Source organism: Magnolia sinica, chromosome 8 (assembly GCF_029962835.1).
Source record: "Magnolia sinica isolate HGM2019 chromosome 8, MsV1, whole genome shotgun sequence".
Taxonomy (NCBI): Eukaryota; Viridiplantae; Streptophyta; class Magnoliopsida; order Magnoliales; family Magnoliaceae; genus Magnolia; species Magnolia sinica.
Window position 1 is genome coordinate 3406478 of NC_080580.1, and position 23640 is coordinate 3430117.

Consider the following 23640-nt stretch of genomic DNA (forward strand, 5'->3'; position numbering starts at 1 on the left):
GAACAGGAATATTTGAACAAACCTCAGCATCCATCTTGATGAACTTGGTCTCCAAATGCCTTGGTGCCAATGCCTTCAAATGCTTATCGACGATCCTACAGAGGCCATCAATACAAACCCATTACATTCAGAAACAAAGGTTGGTCTGTTGGGTTTAGGGTCCAAACTCCAAAGGAAAGGAGTCAAATAATCAAATGGTTAGAAAATTCCCATCTGAGAACTTTTATGTTATGGCTGTCATCCATCTAAGTTCAGGGTTCATGTCATCCATATGGTGGGGCCTACCTGATGCATGGATTGGAAATCCTTGGCAAATGCAGCCACAAGCTAAGGTACAAAGCCATCGTTCCATAACTACCAAAGAATATGCACAAGTGAATAAGTACTTTTTTTTTCTTTTTTTTTTTTTTGCAAAATAAAAAGACTGCACCGACAACTGGCTGTAGGTTAGCTTAAAATCCATTCCTATAAACATTTTCTCTTGAAAATATAAAAGATTTTCAAGGGAAAAAAGTAGAAATAAAAAATTTGAAATACGAAAGAATCGTCATACCATACTTCCAGTTGTAGGTGATCAGTTTTCTAATAAGAGAGCTATTATGGTGTTTAAAAGAATACTACAATAATCAAGAGTTCAATGGCCAAGCATCCATAAACAAGTGCCAAAGCTTTTGGATAATCCTAACTGTACCTGAACTTTTAAAAATCCCAGCAGTCCTCTTCCTAACTCCCATTTTTTCTCAATCATTCAGCATTGTGCCACATATCAAATAAGAAACTATCTTCACAAATTGACCAATTTGCATTAGTACAACAAATTTATTCAAGTTTTGCTTACTTGGATGGAAATGAGAATATTTGAAAGAGATTGCCCATATGTGTCATGGAAATGTACAGCAAGCTTCTCAACATGGACAGCAGCTATCACAGCTTCAATCATTGGAACAATCGTGCCTGCAACACAAGAAAGAAGCATGTAAAGAAAACAAAACCAGAATGAGTATCTGGTTAGGCATGCTAAGATCTTAGTCATCATGCATTCAATCTCAGTCAACAAAGCATTTCCTAACCCATACCCATACCACACTTGAGCTCAATTACGTATAAAAATAATAGATAACACAAAGCTTTTGTTAACTATGCAACTCTAGTGGATGCATTCACTACATTGTTGATTTAAGATCTTTGGCTTACTTCACTTCAGTTAATGATTCCATCCCCTCAATCTCATATGTCAGCAAGGTGTAAAGTATCAGTCGAAACCAGTATGCATTGTGCACATATTGGCTGATGTACATCCTGGCACATGTGCATGCGCACGCACACAGCACAAAACCAAAAAAGAAAGCAAAAAAACCAAAAAAAAAAAAAATGAATGAAGAAGGAAGAAGGAAGATGTTTTGGGTTAGCCTGTTAGTGCACACCCCACTGTCTACCTAATCTTTTGTCACAAAAGGAAATGCATGGATCGTCCAACAGATGTTTTGGTAATGCAGAACATAATCTCACCCACCTCATTTAGAAGCTTGAATAGACAATAAGCCAGGATATTGTCCGTTGAAAGATGCAAAACCAGTCCATTGAAGCCATTGTCAATATCTTCTGGGTCAATAACAAAGGCACACTGATGATACCCCCAAAACAATCTAATTACCTGCTGCAACACTAAAATCACATAAATAGAATATCCAAAACTGTCCAAATCTAATTACCTGCTGCAACACTAAAATCACATAAATAGAATATCCAAAACTGCCCAAATCTAATAACCTGCTGCAACACTAAAATCACAGAAATAGAATATCCAAAACTGCCCGAATCTAACCCAAAAACATCTGATGTGCAGCTATACAGATCATCGAAATTGTGGGTCTCATAACTCATTATGGGTGGAGCATCTCAAAAATCACACTGATCAAGCAAGCCTTACCATCCGATTGATGGCTATCAAGTAGATGGTCAAAAGTAAATAGTGAGTAATCCAAATTTGAAGGTATTAGAAATGGGAAAGAACAAAAAAAGAAATCAGAATCAAGTAAAAACCATAGATTCAAAACAGGGAGACCGTAGATTGAACTCCCCAGAAGTGGAACCTAACTCCACTTTATGAGAATCAGATCTAAGGTTGATGTGGAGATGCATCACAAACCACCTGTAAGTGGGACATGAGAACATCTCCAGTGTACCCATCGCACTCGTGTAGTTGGTAAGACCATCCATTCTGTAAGCCATTCACCTGTGCCCCCCAGATTATCATCATCATCACAGCTGAATATCAAGTTTGAATTCTAAAATGTTTCAAGATCTAAACAAAATTACAAGTGAATTTTCCTCTAGTTTCATCAATTATGAGAAAATATATTCAAATCATTGAATGAAGAAATCCAATAAAAAAGCTAATCAAATAATAATAATCATTTACTCAAGAAATAACAGAAACTGGACCATTCCATCCAGATCGTGGGCTTAACTGTTTGAAAGAGATAATGGTCTGCAGCCCATATTCAATGATTGAAACCAGATAGTGAGGATCATCTGATCAGTATGATTTTTGGGAAATGGTCTATGGATATTTTATCGCATTATTTCCTAGGTAAAATGATCTTGTAAAACAGTAACAAGCATGTTATATTTTTATTCTAGTTAACTTTTTTTTAAAACTTTGATCAGCCAGTAGCGGGTTTCCATATGCTCATTCAAGATTGTGTCACCCAATGTTATCAAATAGCATATGCGATCCTGTGCAATTGCATATGCGTGTGCACATATGCGGTCGCATATTTTTTTATTTTTTCCCGCATTTTTTCAAAAAATTAAAAAAAAATCAGAAAAATCAAAATAAATTATTATATGTCATTAGGACATGAAATACATTTAATTTAAGTAAAAAAAGTAAAACCAACCAATTACATATGATTATGATACATCATACATTTACAAATTACAAATTACAATATAGTTAACTTCTTAAATCTTAACAATTAACATTTTAGTTACATTTAACAATAACAAATATCAAATATCAAATATCAAATATCCATATTCAACATTCAAGACTACATGTACATGATAGTTGATACAATACATAATATATCAAGTTATCAACAATCAACAACATCAACATCAACACACATAGACTTATGAGACAAGCATTAAACAAAATTAAGAAGTTATGCATTTATTATTTATCTAATCAATAATCATTAATCATATACATTGATCTAGCATCCACTGTGGCACATCACCACCAGGTCCACCACCACCACCACCACCATCATCATCATCATTCGAGTCATCTCCTTCTTCCACATACACTTCTTCTTCTTCTTCCGTTTCTTCATCATCTGTACGTACTAATACTTCATCAACATCCAATGGTAGATGATCTTCAATTTGATCATCATTATCACATTCTCCTTCTTCAATCCCATCAACGGGTTGACGACTACTATTCGCCCCCCGGCTCCCCCCCGTCCTTCACCTTCGAGTGGTACTACTACCTTCACCGGGTGTCGATCCATATGCGGTATGTTCAACTTGTGCCCATGTCAGATCCTCTCCAGCAAATACCTGGTTCTCCGTCTCTACGAGCCATTCGTTATCTGCATCCAACTCATCTATGCACATAGGGTCAAATAAGCCGGGCTTTTCTTTCCTACTTTGAAATCGTTCTCGCAATTTTTGATTGTATTGAACGAAAACCAAGTCGTTGAGCTTTTTTTGCTCAAGGTGATTCCTTTTCTTGGTATGAATTTGCAAGAAAGAAAGCACATTTGGCATTAGCTACTTAGGTAATTAATTTAGCTTAGGCCACTAAAAAATTAAAGTTTACAAAAAAACAAAACAATTACTAAACAGTCTAAACTTACTGCCTCGAACGTGCTCCAATTGCGCTCGCAACCACTCGCAGAACACGTGAGTCCAAGAATCTTCATAACCAACTTCTTTAAAACTGGATCCTTGCTGTTCGGGTCCACTCCATAGGCAGCCCACCAGTCAACTGAGAAAAATAGTTTAAGTATAGGTTAGAGTCTTAGTCTCTTAGAGTCACTTTGTAGAAAAACCTTTTGTAAGAGTTCAATACACAGTTGACAGTACACTGACATTCATTCATAGAAGTACTTAATGGGTAATTTCATTGTCCAATTTCTTATTACGATATCCCTTGAGAATATCCCTTCACTTTTTGTGTAGAAGTCCAGCAAAGTTGAGATCTTGTCCTGTTCTCCTCTATCTAGAATCATTCTTTCCAAGACATCAATAAATTGAACCATATTCATAGTTAGTGCTTCTGCTGGATCAGCAGAAACGAATAAACAGACTGGGTTAAGGATGTAAGCAGCTGAATACAATGGGGATGACATTTGGTTGCCTCATCTTTTATCTATAATATCTAAAATTGGCCTGTAATCACGGTCTCTATAGTTAAAATGGTCCATAATCTTATTTTTCACCCTCTCCATGGCATCATATATTTAGCCCATTGCGGGCTTCTCATCCCCGTCCACCAATCGCAACACAGTGACTAAGGACTCGGATGATTTTAGCGCCTTTACCACTTGAGTCCAAAAACTTTGAGAAAGAATTGTTTGTTGAACCCATTTCCCTTCAGCCTTCTTTGACCAAGGCCCACTTGTAAAATCGGCCGACACTACAAAGCTTCTAAGTTCTGATTTCTTTACATGTAACCTTTGTAGTGTTAAAAAGGCTATAGCGAAACGAGTGACTGCTGGACGTAGCAAGTTACCCCCAATGTGTTTTCTCATTTGACTGAGAAGAAGGGCTTGCTTGTACATAAAGACCGTGATTCTTTTAACCTCTGCAATCACATTTATAAATAATCTACCTATATCTTCTAACATAAGATCAATACAATGGGCCGCACAGGGGGTCCAAAATAAACGTCGCCTCTTCTCCATAAGAAGACGACCAGCCATTACATACGAGGCTGCGTTATCTGTAATTATTTGTACAACGTAGTCCTCACTTATTTCTTCAACTACACTATCTAGTAAGTTAAACAAATATTCTCCTGTGTGTGAATGGCCCGATGCATCCGCTGACTTTAAGAACATTGTCCCAGCTGGACAATTTACCAAAAAGTTAATGAGAGACCGACCGGATCTATTGGCCATTAGTAAATAACCATATATTTTTCATGATTCCTTATATTCAGCTATGAAGGATTGTGTATATTCAACTTTAGTTTTTAGGCATGTCTCCCTCATTTCATGATATGAAGGAGGTCTAAACCTAGGTCCAAATTGACCAATAGCCTCAATCATTACTTTGAAGCTTTTTGATTTAACGGCGTTGAAAGCAACACTGGTTTGGTAAAACTACTTAGCAATATATTGAATTGTGGTTTTCTTATCTTTTTGTTTATACCGGTTCTCTAAAGTTGATTGAGCCGGCCCTTTCCCTCTACCCCTTTGGTCGACCACATCCTCGGGGTGTGGTCTACACCATCTATCTATGGGCCCATGCCCTCAGGCTCTTTTCGATGGTTGTACTTGTGGTCTAGACCGGCCTGTCGAAGTAGAGAGAGTTGGACTAGCTTCATCTACATTAACTACATTTATATCTTCATATGCATCTTGTTCCATATATTCCACCTAACATAGGGCACTATTGCATTTCTTTCTTAATTGTTTTTCCATATACTCCACGATCTCCCTTCGGATTTCTGGAGTAATTTTGTCGCATGCTTTTACATTTGACCCTGGTAAATGTGTAAGGTGTTGCTTGTGCCTTGCAATGCCACCGAAACTCATAAATCCACATAACTCATATACTATGTGAGTGTTTTCGGTAGCACCACTGTAGTGCCCATACTTCCAACCCGGGTCATTCGACTTAGGCTTCAAAGAGGAAGATTGGGAAGAAGACATTATGATGGTGGATGGTGGTGTATGTATTAGCACTAAAAAGCAACTAGATAGCTACTAACTAGAAACTAAAAAGTAAATTACAAATAAAAAGAAAACTAAAGTAAGAGACTAAGAAGAAGTAAGAAGTAAGAAAGAAGTAGATCTAAGAAAGTAAGTAAGAGTAAAGAGTAAAGAGCCTAAAGAGATGGGACTTGGGAGAGAGAGAGAGAGAGAGAGAGAGAGAGAGTTACACTTACACACACACACTTACACACTTACACTTGTAGATACTAGAAAGGGAGAAGAAGAGGGAGAAAGAGAGTTAAGTTACAAACTTACACTTGTAGAAAGGGAAAAGAAGAGGGAAAAGAAAATGAGAAAAAGCGAGAGTTGAGTTACACTTGTAAAAAGAGAAGGAGAGAGAGAAAGAGAGAGATTTACACACAAATAAAAGTAAAATTACAAATGTAACAAATCTAAAAGAGGTTCCCAACTTCCAACTTTCAACTTCCAAATTCGACTCTAAGTTGTCTACTTGTCTTCTCTTAACCTTTGCCCCTTCACTTAAGTATTGATCTTGAAATCTTGTTCTAACTTGTACTTGTAACTTGTAAGTTGTAACTTGTAAGATATAACTTATAAGTTGTAACTTCAAACTTGTAAGTTGTAAGTTGTAACAACTAACAACTAACAACTAACAATTAACAAAATAACAAATCAATTAACAAACAAAATATTTTTAAAAAAAAAATTGATAGAAAGAAGCTGTTAGAAACTTAGAATTAGAAACTTAGAACTCAAAAGTTAGAACTTAGAAAACTTAGTGGATGGAGATTGGAGAGGACTAGAGGAGTGAGGAGTCTCTTGACTCTTGAATCTTGATTCTTGAATATGGATAGTAATGGTATGATGTATCATGTATCTTGGATTCTTGATTTTTGTACCCTTTCTTGATTCTTAATTCTTGAAAGTTGAAAGAAAAGAAAAGAAATATGAAAATAGAATATGGATGAAGAGGAGTGGATGTAGAATGTAGATTGTAAAGTGCTTAGAAGTTAGAATTAGAAATATGTAAGAGAGGATGTAGCAAGAGAAATAGAGAATAGAGAGAGAGTTTGAGCTTTTTTGGCATGTAGGAATGCTTAGAATGCATATTTATAAAGTAAAAATCCGGATTTTTTTTAAAAAAAAGGGTCAAAAAACGGTCAGAAATCTGACCATTGGCCATTATGCGATCGCATATGCTGGCACATGTGGCATATGCGATCGAATAGGTGCAGGGATCGCATATGCCACTGCCGCATATGCGATCGGCCCACATATATGCGCATATGCGATCGCATATTCGCATATGCAACTGCACATGACAACATTGGTGTCACCAGTTCTGTTCATAAATTTTACTCCACTTATCGTCCAATGATCTCAGCAAAATCAACACAGAGTCGTGTGACGAGACGACATGTAAAATAGAAATCAAACAAGGCTGTCCATATAGCTTCATCACAGTGACAAATCTAGTTCTTGGCAATTTCTCGGCCATGAATTTCTTTAGTTATTTTCAATATTTCACATTTTTCTTGCAGTGTTATTGAAAAGATCTCCCTTAAAATAAAATATTTAAAAATTATCGATTATAAATTAATAAATTTTAGTTTAAAATATAGGAAGATATGAAATGATTTATTTTAGTGGTTTTTACCCGAAAATTTCTGGGAACATATGATATTTCTGTAATGTGTTTTAACTCTTCAATTTACCAAAATGTTCCATTTAATGTATGGATGTAGCATGAGAGTCTATTCCAATGTTACCTGAATGGACTGTCAGGATTATAGTCAGGTTGTCTGAGATATACTCCCTATTAACCAGTAATGTGTTACCATGTTCATGGCACATGCATTTGAGATGTGGGCCATTCCTCAAGTGGTCCCCACCATTGACATGCCATTGTCCAAAAATAAACAAGCCCATTCATCAAACAAGCCACACTTGTGTAAGAAAACGGACGAGCAGGAGTGGATTAGGCCATCATTTTCGGGCCTTGGATTGTTCATAGTGGGAAATGACTGCTGAATGGCTAGGATCCCGTATATGTCTCGCACATTTCCACGTGTTCTCGCAATCTCACCGTCCAACTCATGCGACTATGCAAGCGATTATACTTGGGAGTGTAATCTCATAAGGCGATCTGCTCATGCATCCGGATGGATTGAAACACATTGATTTCAGATACCAAAATAGCCCATTCCAAAGACCCCAAAATCAATCAGGCCTTAGAAACCAAAGAACCCAACTAAAAGTAGAAGGAAAAAGAGAGATACCCACATCAGATTCCTTCATCTTTTATGCATCTCTGCTGCCTTTGTTCCATTTTGAATTGCTTTTCTCAGCAACAGCAGCACCACAGCATCACAGTAGCAGAGAGGGAGACTGCTACTTTCTGCAATGTTTCGTGATCTAATAAAAGAAGAGAAGAGACTCATGAAAGAAAAGGAAAAAAGAGGAGAGAAATCTAATGGGCCGTTTGAATGACCGTAAATCGGATTACAGGCGTTTCGACGAGTAGATCTACCTCTAATCAGACTGCAGGATGGAAGATGACGCTCGATGGAGGATTTCTCGATGAAAGATGAGAGAGGGAAAAGAGGAAAAGAGGAAAGGCGCTCGATGGATTTGGAAATCCTCTTTCAAATAACGTAGCATTTTCTCCGTATCTTGTGAGTTTTCCACTAAACAATAACACAAACTCTATTAACGGCCGTACACGAATGGGACCAGTTTCTGTATGGTTAACATGTATATAATAAAAATTATAAATATTTACCATTTACAACCAGACCGATTATTTGAATGGTCTGGATAACTCTATATCTAAGCCACTATTGTTAGTAATAAGTCACCACTATTTTACATCAAATGCAAAACTCACGATTAAAAACGGAACAATGAAAACGTTGAATTTAGCTTTGGACCTGGTATGGCTCTATGGGACCCACCATGATCCATTTGATTCATCCACGCTGTCCATCTATTTCTCCACATCATTTTGGGATTGATCCCCAAAATTTATCACTAAGTAAATCTCAAGTCGACCACAAAATGAGAACATGCTGGACGGTTGAACGTCCACCATTCAAAACCTGAGCTACGCCGACGATTGGGTTTCGCCGGCGGAATTTAGCCGTCGGCAATTCTGACAGATTTTAGCCGTAATGAAAACGCCATCGGCTTTACCTGTTTTTTGGACGCGGATTGGATACTGACAAGGTCAGTAGCCAAATCGCCACTAAAGTGACGTCACTAAGCTCTGTAGACCCTTCCATGATGCATGTGTTGTATCCACATCATCTAACCATTTGTAGAGATAGTTTTATGACATTACAAATACAATAAGATAGATCTAAATTTCAAGTGGACCCACCACAAAAAATCATGGGAGCCGTCACACAATATTTATAGGGCCCACAGTGATGTATTTTTGAGATCCACCCTACTCATAAGTTAACATAGAGATAGATGAAGTGAAAACAAAAATATCAGCTTCATCGGAAACTATTATGGCCCCTAAGAAGTTTTGAACGGTGGATGTCACTGTCCCCACTATTTTCTGTGATGGGACCACTTGAACTTTAGATCTATCTCATTATCTTTGAAATGCCATAAAACAATCTCTACAAATGGTTGAATGGTATGTATACAACACATGCATCATGGTGGGGTCCACATAGCTTGGTGACGTCGCTTTGGTGGCTATTTAGCTACCGACCTTGTATCCAATCCGTAACCCGTTTGGAGTAGGTGCTATGTGGTTGGGGTGCGGATTGGGTGCTACCGCTGCTAGACTAGCACTTTAGCTTGAGACGAACAGTCATGTCAGGGGTTCTATGAGACTAACATGATTTATATGTTTTATCCATGCCGTCTATTTATTTAGGACATGAGCCCAAAATGAGAGCAGATTAAAGGTTTAATGGGACCACATCATATAAAATAGTGGGGATTGAAATCTTACAGTCAAAATCATCCTAGGGCCCACCCCCACTATGATGTTTATTTGTCATCCAACCTGTTCATAAGGTGCATAGACCTGTATGAAGGGAAAATATAAATATCAGTTTGATCCAAAATTTGTCTCCCAGTTAGATTTCAACTGTAGGCTTTAAATCTCCACGTGTGTGATCCAATGAAGACTTATATATATATATATATATATATATATATGTGATGAATTTGGAAAATACAAGAAACAAGTGTGGAGTATGGCCCTCACCACCCTTTACCACGGTGTGAAGAATCGGCGAGGCCCACCATGATTTATGTATTTTATACAGGCTATTTGTTTGATTTTTCTAAATCATTTTAAACTATGAGACAAAAATTGAAGTATATAGGACGCTGAATTAGACCACACGAAATAAAATAGTGGGAATTCAGCCCCAAAGCCACAGAAGTTTTGGATCAGCTGATGTTTTTATTTTCCCTTCATCCCGGTCTGTGTGGCCTTATGAACAGTTTGGATGAACAATAAACATTGCTGTGGGCCCTAGGATGGTTTCAACGATGGATGTCACTATCCTTACTGTTTTCTATGGGTCGGGTCCACTTAATCATGGTGTTTATATGCCAATTGTTCATAAGGTGAGTCACAAGATAAGGATGAAGGGAAGAAATAAATATCCGCCGGGTCCAATGCATCCGTGTCAAAAATGATTTAAATGGTGTACATCCCCCTCTCCACTATTTTCTTAGTGTGGCTCTCTTGACTTTGGATCTTATCGATTTTTAATTCACACAAACATCAAGGAATAACTTTCGGTTGCCATTCTCCTTACACGTGTTATGGGAAATTCACATTCCTCTCCATGTCGGCAACAAAGTCGTGTCTGAAAAGAGAAATACAGCGGCACAGCAGCCGCCCTTGACTAGCAATACAGTTAAATATGGGTGGCTACGATATTCCAGACGGGAGACCTTGGAGGCATGGTGCATCCACTTTTTTGGACGCTAGCAGAACGCATACACACCCACGCCCCAACACAAAGAGACGAGGGACACACAAAGAAATGCATGTAAACCTAACCGTGATGTGTATGTGAAATCCACTCTGACCATCAGATGTTACTGCTAGTGTTAGACCAAAGGCCCAAAAATTAGTCATATCCATTATTCAAGTGGACCACATGCGTGGAAACAATGTGCAGGGGACGTTCACCCTCCAAATTGTTTCCCTTGGTGTGGCTGACATAAATCTTTGATGGGCCTAATGATGGTGGCCCCAACCATAACTTTCTTTTATAGTGAGGCACCTGATCGTTGAAGTGGATTTCACATACACATCATGAACATTATAATGACCCTGTAAAAGGTAAGGCACTTCCTTGGACCTAACAATAGATGAAAAAACTGATGGTAGGAGTGGATTGTGTATACACATAACGGTGGGACCTATAAAAAATCAAGGGTGGATTTTCCCTCCCAACTGTTTCCCTTGGTGTGGCCTACATAAATCACAAATTTAAATGATTTTTATTTATGTATTTATTTTAGCCATAGGCTTAACAGGGTAGCAAAACTGATGATCATATTGGATTCAGAATTTGCTCGTCCTAAGGTTGTTAGGGTCTTTTGCTGTTAGGTTAATGTCAGGGTCATCTTGTGCAAAATTCAGCCACATCCACTCATTAAGTGGTCCGCACTTATTTTTGTTATTTATTAATGGCTGGATATTGTTTTCTACAGTATGGCTTTACTTATCACTAGATTGAGCTATCTTTTTTCCTTGAAGTGTTCCTACTGGTAGGACCAATCTATTGGAAGGCATGGATTTTATAAGCACTGAATAAGTTGGGAGATATCTAGTAAGTGGACCGTAACTTGCAGCCCATTGGACCAAAAGTTATAGTGCACCTAGATGATAACTACTGAGCTATTAAGTGATGTGACATCCAACCCTTCCATTAAGTTGGCCCCACCATGAAGATAGCCTAATTTAAAAGTCAGCCTTAGCAACTTATTAAGTTGGGTGTTACTCGGTGGTGTGTGTGTATATGGAAAAGGTACTATGAGGTTGACCTCATGGGAAGCTTCCCATGAGGTCGAGCTGCATGGCCCCACCATGATGTGTGAGGGACATCTATTCCATTAATCAAATGCACCTTTCAATTTTGATCTATGGGCCAAAAAGTCAGGCCAATTCATAACTTAGGTGGGCCACATCACATACAACAATTGAGAGTAGGTGTCCACCTATTAAAACCTTTCATATTGTACATAAAGCTTATTGAGACGTGATTTTGACATACAGCACGTACATTGTGTGTATCCCACGTGGATGAGGGTTCACAACAAACTTTAGGCCATTTTAAAACTCAAGTGAGCCTTGCCGAGTGTTTTAAAAGTTTAAGGCATGATTTTTCATGTTTTCAAAATGTTATTACCCAAAAAAGTTTTGAATACAGCTGATTTTGAGCACATCCCACAACCTAGAGGGGACATACCAAATGCATGAAGTGAATATACATCATACATCATGGTAAAGTCCACAGAGGTGGAGCTCATGGGAAGCTCCCATGAGATCTACCTCATAGCTCTCTCTCTATATATGTGTGTGTGTGTGCGCGCGCGAGGTGTTGGGGGAGAACTCCGGGTAAGATTAGGCAAGCATACAAGATCTTTCCAGCAAAACCTCTCCTTATGTTTTTTATCACGGTTGGCTATGGCAGCCATCCTATAAGACCCTTTCCCATGCCGTTGAATAGTCAAGGGTTTGCTGAATCCACACGTAAGTTGAATGTGTCACAATATGGCACGTGTGTGAGATCTGAGCTATACATCAGGTGCAATACATGCTCTTAGATTTTCTAGCATAAAAATAAAGGGCTCCACGCCTTTAGGTTTTGCCAAATGCATGGCCAGAAAAAATAAATAGAATAAATAAATAAATATATAAATTAAGACTATCATCTTATTTTGTACAGTGTGGCTCACATGAATGGTGAAATTGTCTGACTTTTTTAGGTATGGCCCTAAGTTTTAGGATCTTCGCAGCTGGAATGTTTCTTTAGGTGGTGACCTTATTAGTGTATCTTGTCAAGATCAAGAGTTTGTTTTTTCTTTTTTTCTTTTTTTTTCTTTTTTTCTTTTCTTTACACACGCACACACACCACCATAGACTCACGCCACTCATGCCGCTTTCACCACCAATGGAGCCTCAAACCCTTGACCGGGTGTTGAAAATCCTGAGAGTCTACCACCGGAGCAAGAGGAAGGATCCTTAGGATCAACACTATGTATTAAATGCAACGGCTATAGACTTGATGTATCTAATATAAGTCTTGAAGGTACATTCTCTCAAAAAATTCAAAGGGGCTCTGTTACACCGTCCCTCCACAATTAAAAATAATAATAATAATAATTTTATAAAAAAAATCAAAATTCTGTAGAAACATTCCGGGTGAAATTAAGAGACCATATAGTGGAGCTAGATGAGATGTGGTCCATAGGTTCGCTCTTCACATAACACGTTGGTGATGTTCATAATAGGTCTATTGATATGTAATTTAGGGTTTGTTTGATTTTCTAATTTCATATGAAATGCAAAGTAAATGATTCATAATTTTTATTTTCTATGTTTGTTTAAACATGTATTGTGACTAATTATTTGGCACTACTCATCTTTTTCTTTTGTTCTTTTCTTCTTTTCACGAATCTCCTCCACGAATCTTGAAAAAAAAAAAAAAATCTTTTCAAGCTGTCCTAACCTTTTGTTCCTACGGTTTGAGTGGCAGCCATTGAAGATGTTCTTTTCAAGATTCTATACGCAGATGACGTAAGGATGAATGCAGCATGAGGTTTTATTATCAGGATATATATATATATATATATATATATACACGTCATATTTATTGGACCATTTTCAACATGTAAGGCCCAATAGGACATCACCTGCTGGCTATCCACGTCAGCAACGTTAACATAGTCAAAATTGTGAAAATATCTTGAGAAAGCCCTCATTCGCAGGTCACCTGAATTCCTTTATTAATGGATGAAGTAACATTCTGCTCTCTCCAAAGCTCTAGTCTTTGGTTTGCAAAGTAGCTTCAAAACATGACTCAAACAAGACCAGTATCTTCATTTCTCTTCCATTGCATTCTTGTTGTGTGTGTGAATTTACTATGCTCGGATGCCGCCTCCGCCGTCCGCCTGGGAAATGAAACAGACCGTCTCGCTCTGATTGCCTTCAAGGATCAGATCGCCCAACAATCTCCAGTCACCACCTTTAGCTCATGGAATGATTCTATCCACTTCTGCCAATGGGAAGGAATCACATGCAGTCGCCGGCATCATCAAAGGGTCGTGGCCTTAAACCTGGTGGACCGCCGCTTGATGGGCTCTATATCTCCCCGTATAGGAAACCTCTCCTTCCTACAGAGAATCGATCTCTCAAGTAACAGCTTCCACGGCAAATTACCGAAAGAAATAGGTGGCTTGCCACGGCTTCAGTATCTCAATCTCAGCCATAATTCATTGGGAGGGCAAATTCCATCCAATCTGACCTACTCTTCTGAGCTGAAAGCCATTAGCTTGGCTTACAACAATCTCATTGGCGAAATTCCAGTCAATATAGGCTCTTTGTTGAAGCTTGTCCATTTGTACCTTAATGTCAACAATCTCAATGGAACAGTCCCTCCTTCACTTGGAAACCTTTCATCTCTTGAAAATCTCTTCATTTCAGAAAACAGCTTACAAGGAAGCATTCCACATGACCTCGGCCGAATGGGAAGCATAAAAAATCTTGCCCTTGGTGAAAATGAATTTTCCGGTATGGTTCCTCCCTCACTTTACAATCTCTCTTCCCTCATAGGTTTCGGCATGAATAGTATTGGTTTGCAGGGAACCCTTCCGCCCCACGTCGGCCTCAATTTTCCTAATATCCGAAGGCTTTTGTTCGGAGGAAATCAGTTTACGGGTCCTATACCAGTATCATTACCTAATGCTTCTAAACTTGAATATCTTGATTTCACTGACAATCGTTTTAGCGGATCCGTTCCTGGGAATTTGGGAAGCCTGGAACACCTTCGTTGGCTAGGTTTAGGTGCTAATCAGCTTGGAAGTAGGGAAGCTTCTGACGATTTAAGCGTCCTCACTTCACTGACCAACTGCACTAACCTAGAAGTACTACTTCTAGGTGAAAATCATCTAAGTGGTGTATTACCCAATTCCATGGCTAATCTTTCGACGCACCTGCGTGAATTATGGTTAGGAACCAACCAGATATTTGGCACCATCCCAATAGGCATTGAGAATCTCATCAACCTAACTGTGCTCACCATGGAAGAAAACTTCTTCACCGGGAATATTCCTACTGGAATTGGGAAGCTTGAAAAATTGGAAGAAGCTTACTTCTATAGCAATAGACTCTCAGGTCAAATTCCATCTTCCTTCGGCAACATCACTCGATTGTACAAACTTTCTATGTATGGAAATGGTTTACAAGGAATCATACCTCCGAGTCTCGGAGATTGTAAACGTCTGCAACAGATCGACCTTTCTCATAATAACCTTAGTGGAACCATACCCAAAAAGATTTTTGGTATTCCTTCTCTATCGTTATTTGATTTTTCCAAAAATATTCTAACTGGGCCCCTACCCTCAGAGGTCAGCAACTTGAAAAATCTTGAGACGTTGAATGTCGCAGAGAATACATTTTCCGGTGAAATTCCTAGCTCACTAAGCAGTTGCACTAAATTGGAATATCTTTACTTGGATGGTAACTTCTTTCAAGGGACCATTCCTTCATCATTGAGTACCCTGAAAGGTCTCAGGAGGCTGGATCTTTCGAGCAATAACCTCCATGGGAAGATTCCAGAATATCTGGAGGGTTTCCAGTTTCTGCAGTACCTAAATCTCTCTTACAATGATTTTGAGGGTGTTGTGCCAAAGCAAGGGATTTTCAAGAATGCTAGTGCAATTTCGATCCTTGGAAACAATAAGCTTTGTGGAGGGATCCCCTTACTGCGGTTGGAAGCATGCCCTAGCCAAGCTTCAAAGAAACAAGGAATGTCTCGTTCTCTCAAAGTAATAATCTCAATTAGTAGTTTGGTACTGTTCTTGATTGGGATTTCAGCTTCCACTGTTGCCTTTATTTGGATAAAGAAGTCCAGGAAACCGTCTTCTATATCTTCATTGGAGAATCAAAATATGAACATTTCTTATGGGGCGCTCGTTAAAGCAACAGATGGGTTCTCTCCAGCAAATTTAATTGGGGTGGGTAGCTATGGTTCTGTATATCAAGGAATTCTAGATCAGATTGGAACAACTGTTGCAGTGAAAGTACTCAACCTTCAAAGACAAGGAGCTTCTAAAAGTTTCATGGCTGAATGTGGGGCTCTAAGAAACATCCGGCATCGCAATCTCATTAAGGTTATAACCGCTTGCTCCAGCATTGATTTTCATGGTAATGATTTCAAAGCTCTAATTTTGGAGTACATGCCCAATGGGAGTCTAGAGAAGTGGTTGCATCCAGTAGCAGATGAGCCTCATCAATTGAGAAATTTGAGCCTATTCCATAGGTTAAATGTAGCCATTGATGTGGCCTCTGCATTGGATTATCTTCATCATGATTGCCAGACACCAATCGCTCATCGTGATCTGAAACCAAGTAACATTCTTCTCAATGATGACATGACTGCCCACGTTGCTGATTTTGGATTAGCGAAGCTTCTTTCTGAAGGCACCGATAATTCTTCTCAAAATCAAACCACATCAATTGTGATAAAGGGAACTATCGGTTATGTTGCTCCAGGTAACAACTCACCCATTCTTTCTATTCATTCATTGCTTATAAATGCCTATTTGGATAGTGGGAAAAGAAAAGAAAGTTATAATAGTTGTCAAATGATGATTACCCTATATTTCTATGAGTGCTATTGAAACTTAAATTCCTATGGATATCATTTCTGATGATCTTGTTTAGATAACAAGTGAAAATTTCTATAAAACTCTCAAACTAATCACCTTGCATCCTGCCTATTAGAATTTAATCATGGTATTTGTGGAGATGATATACTGAATTAGATGAATTTCTTAGCCTCTTGGCGAGCACAGTTAAATGCATTTACTGTTGTGTTGAGTTTGTTTTACAGTCATTACTTTAGTTATGGTAGAGATACTAAGATTCCTAAGAATATTAACTTGTTACAACAACAAATACCATGTAAGGCTTGTGATGACATGGCATTAACTTGGTCAGTGACCTTATCTTTAACAATATTAAGATCATTATTGCTTTTCTAAATTCAATATTTCCTTTCCAATCCAAATACAGGAAAATGTCATATCATGAAATAAAAAATTGAAGTAATGTTTAGAAAAATATTTAAACATTGATCATGATATTTACAAAGTCAACAATAGTCATCATCATCGAGGGCCACAACAACCACAAGATTCCGCACAAAAGAAAACTAAGAGGATGGAATCACACAGCTAGCTGATGTGACTATTAAACTTGTTTTGGAATTGATATTTTTTCCTCACTTTTCCAATACAAATTATGTTCCCTTGAGGACTTATTTTGCTTGTGAGGGAATTTCGACAATTTCATATGACCATAGCTTAAACTAATAAAGATGAACCTATACCATGCTCCTAAAAATTTGAAATTAGAAGAAACAGAAAAAATTTCCAAACCCAGCTCAATTCCCCACTATTATTTCTCTATTACATCTGGATCTTGTATGATCTTGCCCCCATTTACATGCAATAGCTTGTGTGTATGTGTGCGTTCATGTGCGCATTGCGCTCTGCTTTTTTATTCTACCAAGCAAAAGAAGTTTGCTGCAATATGTCCTAATGCATTGTTGTAGGACGTGTTGGGGCTTGAGACCATAGCTGTTGGATCTACAGTTTAAGTATCCAAACCCTTGATTTAAAAAGGCAACAGCTGATGGCAACTGATGAAAAATCCTTACGACAGAAGGACGACTAAACTTCCGATCAAGGTCCACAAAACACTGGTTAGAAGTAGAAGACGGTCAATGTTCAAAAGAAAAGAATCAAATGATTAAATTAAAGGGTTGGAATATTGCAAAATGAGATTTTTTTTTTGACTTCATTAAAATAGTTTGGATAATTAATATTGAAACATGACCTCCCTCAGATCCAACAGCTACACCCTAATGATTTATTGATTGTAGGTTAGGTTAACCTACAACACGTGCACTTTTAAAGCCATTTTAGACTAAAAAATGCATGATATTTAAAGGATAGTCAGAATACAGGCCGCATATGGTGTTTCTACCAAACAAAATATTCTCTTTCTGTCTCTTTCGAAAGTAATATTTTTTTCCCTTTTTGTTTAGCATCTAAATGATTTATTACTGAGGGTGTGTTTGGTTGTGATTATTATTATTTTTTTCTAACAAAAGAAAGTATGAATTTTAGAATACGGTATGGGCGGCAATGCATCGACGCATGGAGATGTGTACAGCTATGGGATCCTTCTATTGGAGATGTTCACAGGAAAACGTCCTACTGATGATATGTTTAAAGACGGTCTAAGCCTTCATCAATTCACTAAGATGGCATTCCCAGAACGAGTGATGGAGATTATAGATCCACGGCTGCTCTCAGAAGTAGTTAAATCTACGGACGATGGCAGAAAGGGAAGCAATGCAAGTAGAATACATGAGTGTTTGGTATCAGTGGTCAAAATCGGGTTGGCCTGTTCTACTAAAACGCCAAGGGAACGAATGGAGATGCGAGATGTTGTGGCTGAAATGCATGCAATTAGGGCATTGTATCTTGAGGTGGGGACACACTGATGTGTGGAAATGGGTTACAGTTCTTAAATTGAGATTCACGTTTCAGGGATAGTTACTGAAGTAATGTTACTCCTTATCATAAGGAAGAGTTGGACTGAAAGTAAGAAGACAATGCTATAAGTATGCGCTTGTATTTGATTTTTTTTTTCTTTTTCTTTTCCGAAATCATGTTAAGCTGCCCTATTGTTATAAATTGTTATTCTCTTCTTGCTTATACCAGATTCTATAGTTTCATGGATGTTACTGTAGGCATTAATTCAACAGTTACTGCTAATGTAAAGAAGTTTTCTTTTCTGATGGATCTGCAATTTGAATCCGGATCCTCTACTTGCCATTAACACAGGTGCATCACCACATTTGGGTGGGGTGGTCCACAAAGTGGGGTCTGTAAGATGCATAATGGTCACGGGGTGGATTCCACTGTGGGACCTGTGAGATGCGTGGTTGCCCACTGGGAGATCTTTGCCAGTTTGCTTGAAAGGGCCTAAATAAAGGGATATTTCAGTGCTTTTCCAATAGTTTTGAAGCTTTTGGTGCCTTGGCCGGTACTCCATGCATCAAATGGTATCAAAATAAGAGAGGTGGCTGGCCAGTGAGGTGAAAAGTGGCCATGTCAAGCATTGCTGGTATATATGATGTGTTTATGACATCCATCCCATCAAACCAGTGGACCCCACCATGATTATCATATGATCAAAAAACCAGGCAAAACCAATAATCAAGTGAGCCACATCATAGAAAACAGTGAAAATCTACCAAATATGTCCAACTCCACGTGTGGCCTACCTGATAATTGGATTAGCTTAATTTTTGGGGCATTTGATCATCACGGTGGTGTGCACATTTTGACAAGACTTGATGCACTACACAAATCACATCGGCCTACAGTACTCCAGCGAACCACTTCCAAAAAATTGACAGAGTACATTTTGGTTATTTTGTAAATTCAGGTTTTATGAGGATTTTTAGTTGTAATCTTCCCTTTAAATGAGAGTTTAAATTGAACCCCTTTTCATCATGCAATTATATCTTTTCATTAATAATTAATAAAGTTAATTAGGTGGTACCTTTCAAAGAAAATTGTTAGGCGGTACCATCCACCTTTGCCCAAGAAAAGCTTCCCTTTTGTCATAGGAGATTGTGCATACTTTAAGACAGGAAATATAACCATGGTTCACTGATCCAAGCTATTCATCTTATAGGTCTGGTTGTGGATGGGGGTTTTCCAGGCAATATTAACTATTATATTTTCCTAACCTGCCTATGATGAAGACCGGCCGCAGTACACTTTCACGGCAAAAATAGACCAAAGAAAGCCTGATCAGAAGTGGAAATGATCCAGACCCTTAGAACCTTAAATCAGTCGTTTCTCGCAAACCAGTATGAGTTTTTCGGCATATCATATATGATTTTGGGGGCAAGAGTAACTACTTAAGCCAACCAACCCTCTACACCAAGCTACCCACACCGGATTTGCAAGATTCCATCAAATCCATGGTCAAAAGGCCCTTTTAGTTTCATTTTTTACTGTTTTAGTTTAATTATAACTTTTGATCTTTTGAGTTATATAAGTGGTGCCCAACATGAAAAGGGCTTAGAAAGAAAAGTTGGGAGAATAACATGGTGAGGCCAAATTAGACACTATTGTTGGCCAAAAACCATAAAGTTTAGTAGGAATAGAGGTCGACTTCTTCTTTTTTTTTCCCAAAAAAGGTGGGACAGAGCCACCTACGTGTGTGTGTGTGTGTGTGTGTGTGTGTGTGTGTGTGTGTGTGTGTGTGTCTGTCGACCATAAAAATGTACAGCCATTCAGGCCGGCCCCAACATAAAGAAAAGGGCCAAGCCTATCATATTCCAATGAAAACTGAAAAGGCTAAGCGCTAACTGCACAAAGGGACCTTAAACTCTTGTGCTACCTAACCCGACGTTGTCTAGAACCAAAAACCCTCTTACACTCCTCGGAAGATTAGCGCAGGAGGTGAAGAACTTGTTGGCACATCCTTCACTGGCCAACCTGGCCAGGGCATCAGCTACAGAGTTACCCTCACAAAGAATGTGGTTGAAAGTAAGGTTAAGCGGATGAGTGAGGTGTTGGATGGCCCCCATCCTATACCATAAGCTCCACGGGCATTGAGCCAAAGCATCGGACGTGGCTGCAACCACTATTTTCGAGTTAGATTCGACGGCAATATTTGAGAGCCCCAGCTTCAAACATAAGACTATGCCATCGAGCATAGCTTGGGCTTCCGTGATCGTGTTAATGCAGTACCGTAATGTCAGTGGAAGGCAAAGATAAGCCGACCTCGGGAGTCTCTACACACACCACCCCCTCCACTTAAACCCGGGTTCCCACGAGACGAGCCATCGACATTGAGCTTGAGCCAGCCCATGCTTGGCCTTTGCCATTTGACAAGCTGAGGTCTCTCGGACATGATGGGCCTGGAGTAATTGACGCGAAGGGCTTGAATAGAAGCAGTATAGTTCAGGGGCGATCTATAAATAAAAATGTTTACTATTTATAATAAGTCACGATTTTAGGGTGTTTGAGTTAAGAGTCTAAATCTAAAACTCCGTATTATTTAAAAAGTTGTAATTTCGTTTTTTTTATCATCAATCAAATTATTTCAAATTTATTAAGAATTATTCATGCTTTTATCCCTCATGAGTGGATTCATGGTAATTATCTTGTGAGGAAGACAATGATCGACCTCATCACATTCCTCCCTGCCTCAAGGTTTTACAAACCGATGGTTGGGAAAAAATAGATTGTTAGTTTCATAAAAGAGGCCAAAGATTTTATGGCTAGAGTTTCAACTGTGGAAGAATTCGGGGTCACAAAAAATCCAAATTCTGAGTTAGGTCACATAAAATCCAAACTCTGCATCGGGCTGTCAACGACCAGGCTTGGGGTTGGCTTCAGCTCAAATTTTGAATTGTTTTGGTTGGGCCTATTCAAAATTTTGTCTGAGCCCTATCCACAGAACGCCTTGATTCTGCAACAGCGAACCATGGGTCCTACTTGTATGGAAAGAGTGCATCGGATTCATGTGTTCCAAACGGTGCTTGCGTGCAAGTCTTCAAGTGGCTCAACTTGAAATCTTTGTCGAGCTGTCAAGTTCTGATTTTGCTGATGGAACGACTTCGAAAGTCCTATCCCAATGACCCAGCAAATGAATGGTTGTGATGACTTGTGATCATCGTACCAAAGGTCCATGTTGGCTCATTGCAGTTTCGTTCATCGTACATGCAAGTTACATGACGGGATGGTAAGATTGAGAAGAGTTGCAGCCCAATTGCCAATGTGTCACACGTCCAGACCCTTTCATAATTCGTTAGGTGGGGCATGGAACGAGCATGTCGTTTTGACGATCCACTGGCCAGCGGGCCACGCATATAGTGGATACATAGGGAGAGTTGGTATGTCCCACCTCCCAAACGAAGAGGCCTGGTTACCCTTATGTTTTAGCCAAGGCATATTGATGGTAAGTACTGTTTACACCAGGCCTATCGTGTACAGCTCCAACAAATAGAATACCAACACATGTCAGCGCACTTATACAAAAGTCAAAAAAGTAAGTTATCAAGTTAGAAGAGATCACCGTGTGAGAATCGAAAATATACTTCTAATAGGAACATATGTCATGTAAGGAATGCTATAGCACCCGGAGAGGTACACACGGTTGAAACGTTAAAGGTGGTTATCCTCCCGGTGACACGTGACAAGAAAATATAGCCTCGGTTCTTTAAGTGAAGCTAAATCTATTTTTAACCTCTATTTTCAACCGAGACTAAATTCAAATTTTACCTCGGTTGCCTTCAATTGAAGCTAAATTTATTTTTAACCTCGAATCTCAACAACCGAGGCTAAAGCCTTTAGCCACGGGATTTGTAGTCTCGGTTTAGGTAACTAAGGCAAATCGATACCAAAGATAGATTTAGCCTTTGTTGGCATCAACTGAGACTAAATTCACTTTTTAACCTCAGTTTTCAACAACTGAGGCTAAATCATTTATTTTAACTCATTCATAAATCTGTGCATAGTCAGTCATTCATTCATTCAATCAAATACAATGTCTGTTTCGTGCCACAAACCATAAAATCACAAGTTGTTGCTAAGTTATTGTATTTGCAAGGCAAACCCAACAGTGAGAGAAAAATGCTACTGAACATTTTCTTTCCCTCATCAAAAAGCCCCTAAGCATAGAACATCTACTTTGGCATAAAAGAAAACACAATCTGCTTCAATCGAGCAAACCTCTTTTTCCGACTCAGACGAAGATACATCCTCAGAACTGCTGGTTTCAAGCTTCTCTTTGGTGTCACCTCAAAAGAAGCTTTTGACTTCTTGCCACTCTTCTGCTTCTCGACTGTTTCCTCTACTTCTCTCTTCAGCTTTTTGGCAGTAAATTGTTTCTCGATAGGACTCCTCTGGATGCCTCATTCCTGAAAATCGCCATACTTAATGCTATAACTAATTCTCAAAAATAAAAATCAACAGAAAAATAAATGAAACGGGCACAAAAAGTACAAACCTCTCTTCGCGGATTTCACTGGTGAAATTGCCATGGGAGTTGCAGCAGCCAGTATTGCAACAAGAAAGCATATAATAACAAAATTGCTAAAGACAAAATTTTGTCGATTTAAGTGAATACCAAACTTATATATGATAAATATATTACTTTAAAAACAAATGCCTGCAGAAAAACCTATATACAATGTGTATAATAAAACATGTCAGATTCTTATTCATTTTTAGCTATCCATTTTTCGTGCCGATGTAACCTACTTGAAATGTAAACTAGCCTGATTTTTTAGTTGGACCGCATCCTTCGTGTGGCCCACCTGATGAACAGCTACAGATCTCAATTTATGCTAGCAATTGGCATTCCAACGATTGAAAAGAAATGAGATACCTGATAAAATGAGACGCCAATGCAGTTCTC

The 23640-nt window shown here is 38.6% G+C and overlaps 1 protein-coding gene and 1 long non-coding RNA gene across 8 annotated transcripts; one reads left to right on the top strand and one right to left on the bottom strand.

Moving 5' to 3' along the window:
* Positions 1–250: 250 nt before the first annotated feature.
* On the bottom strand, positions 251–8580 carry LOC131252610 (uncharacterized). Of its 6 annotated transcripts, none has more exons than XR_009174580.1 (4): positions 8446–8580; positions 8199–8330; positions 1514–1657; positions 251–778 (listed from the first exon to the last, which is right to left on the bottom strand). It is a non-coding gene; the product is annotated as an uncharacterized LOC131252610 (long non-coding RNA). The 6 variants fall into 6 exon arrangements; XR_009174577.1 differs by having other exon boundaries at positions 253–782; XR_009174578.1 differs by lacking the exon at positions 251–778 and adding an exon at positions 789–954.
* A 5285-nt stretch (positions 8581–13865) lies between these two features.
* LOC131252611 (probable LRR receptor-like serine/threonine-protein kinase At3g47570) lies at positions 13866–18910 on the top strand. 2 transcript variants are annotated; one of them, XM_058253237.1, is made up of 2 exons: positions 13866–16677; positions 18318–18910. In XM_058253237.1, the coding sequence occupies exons 1-2, from the start codon at positions 13980–13982 to the stop codon at positions 18695–18697; spliced, it is 3078 nt and encodes a 1025-aa protein (XP_058109220.1). In that variant the 5' UTR covers positions 13866–13979; the 3' UTR covers positions 18698–18910. The 2 variants fall into 2 exon arrangements, with proteins under 2 accessions (XP_058109220.1, XP_058109222.1); XM_058253239.1 differs by having other exon boundaries at positions 18302–18554.
* The last annotated feature ends 4730 nt before the right edge of the window (positions 18911–23640 follow it).

Bases quoted from the DNA above. Each gene is read 5' to 3' on its own strand.
- LOC131252611 (XM_058253237.1), top strand. From the start codon at position 13,980: ATGACTCAAACAAGACCAGTATCTTCATTTCTCTTCCATTGCATTCTT. The intron at 16,678-18,317 runs GTAACAACTCAC...TATGAATTTTAG, and splicing joins TATCGGTTATGTTGCTCCAG to AATACGGTATGGGCGGCAAT.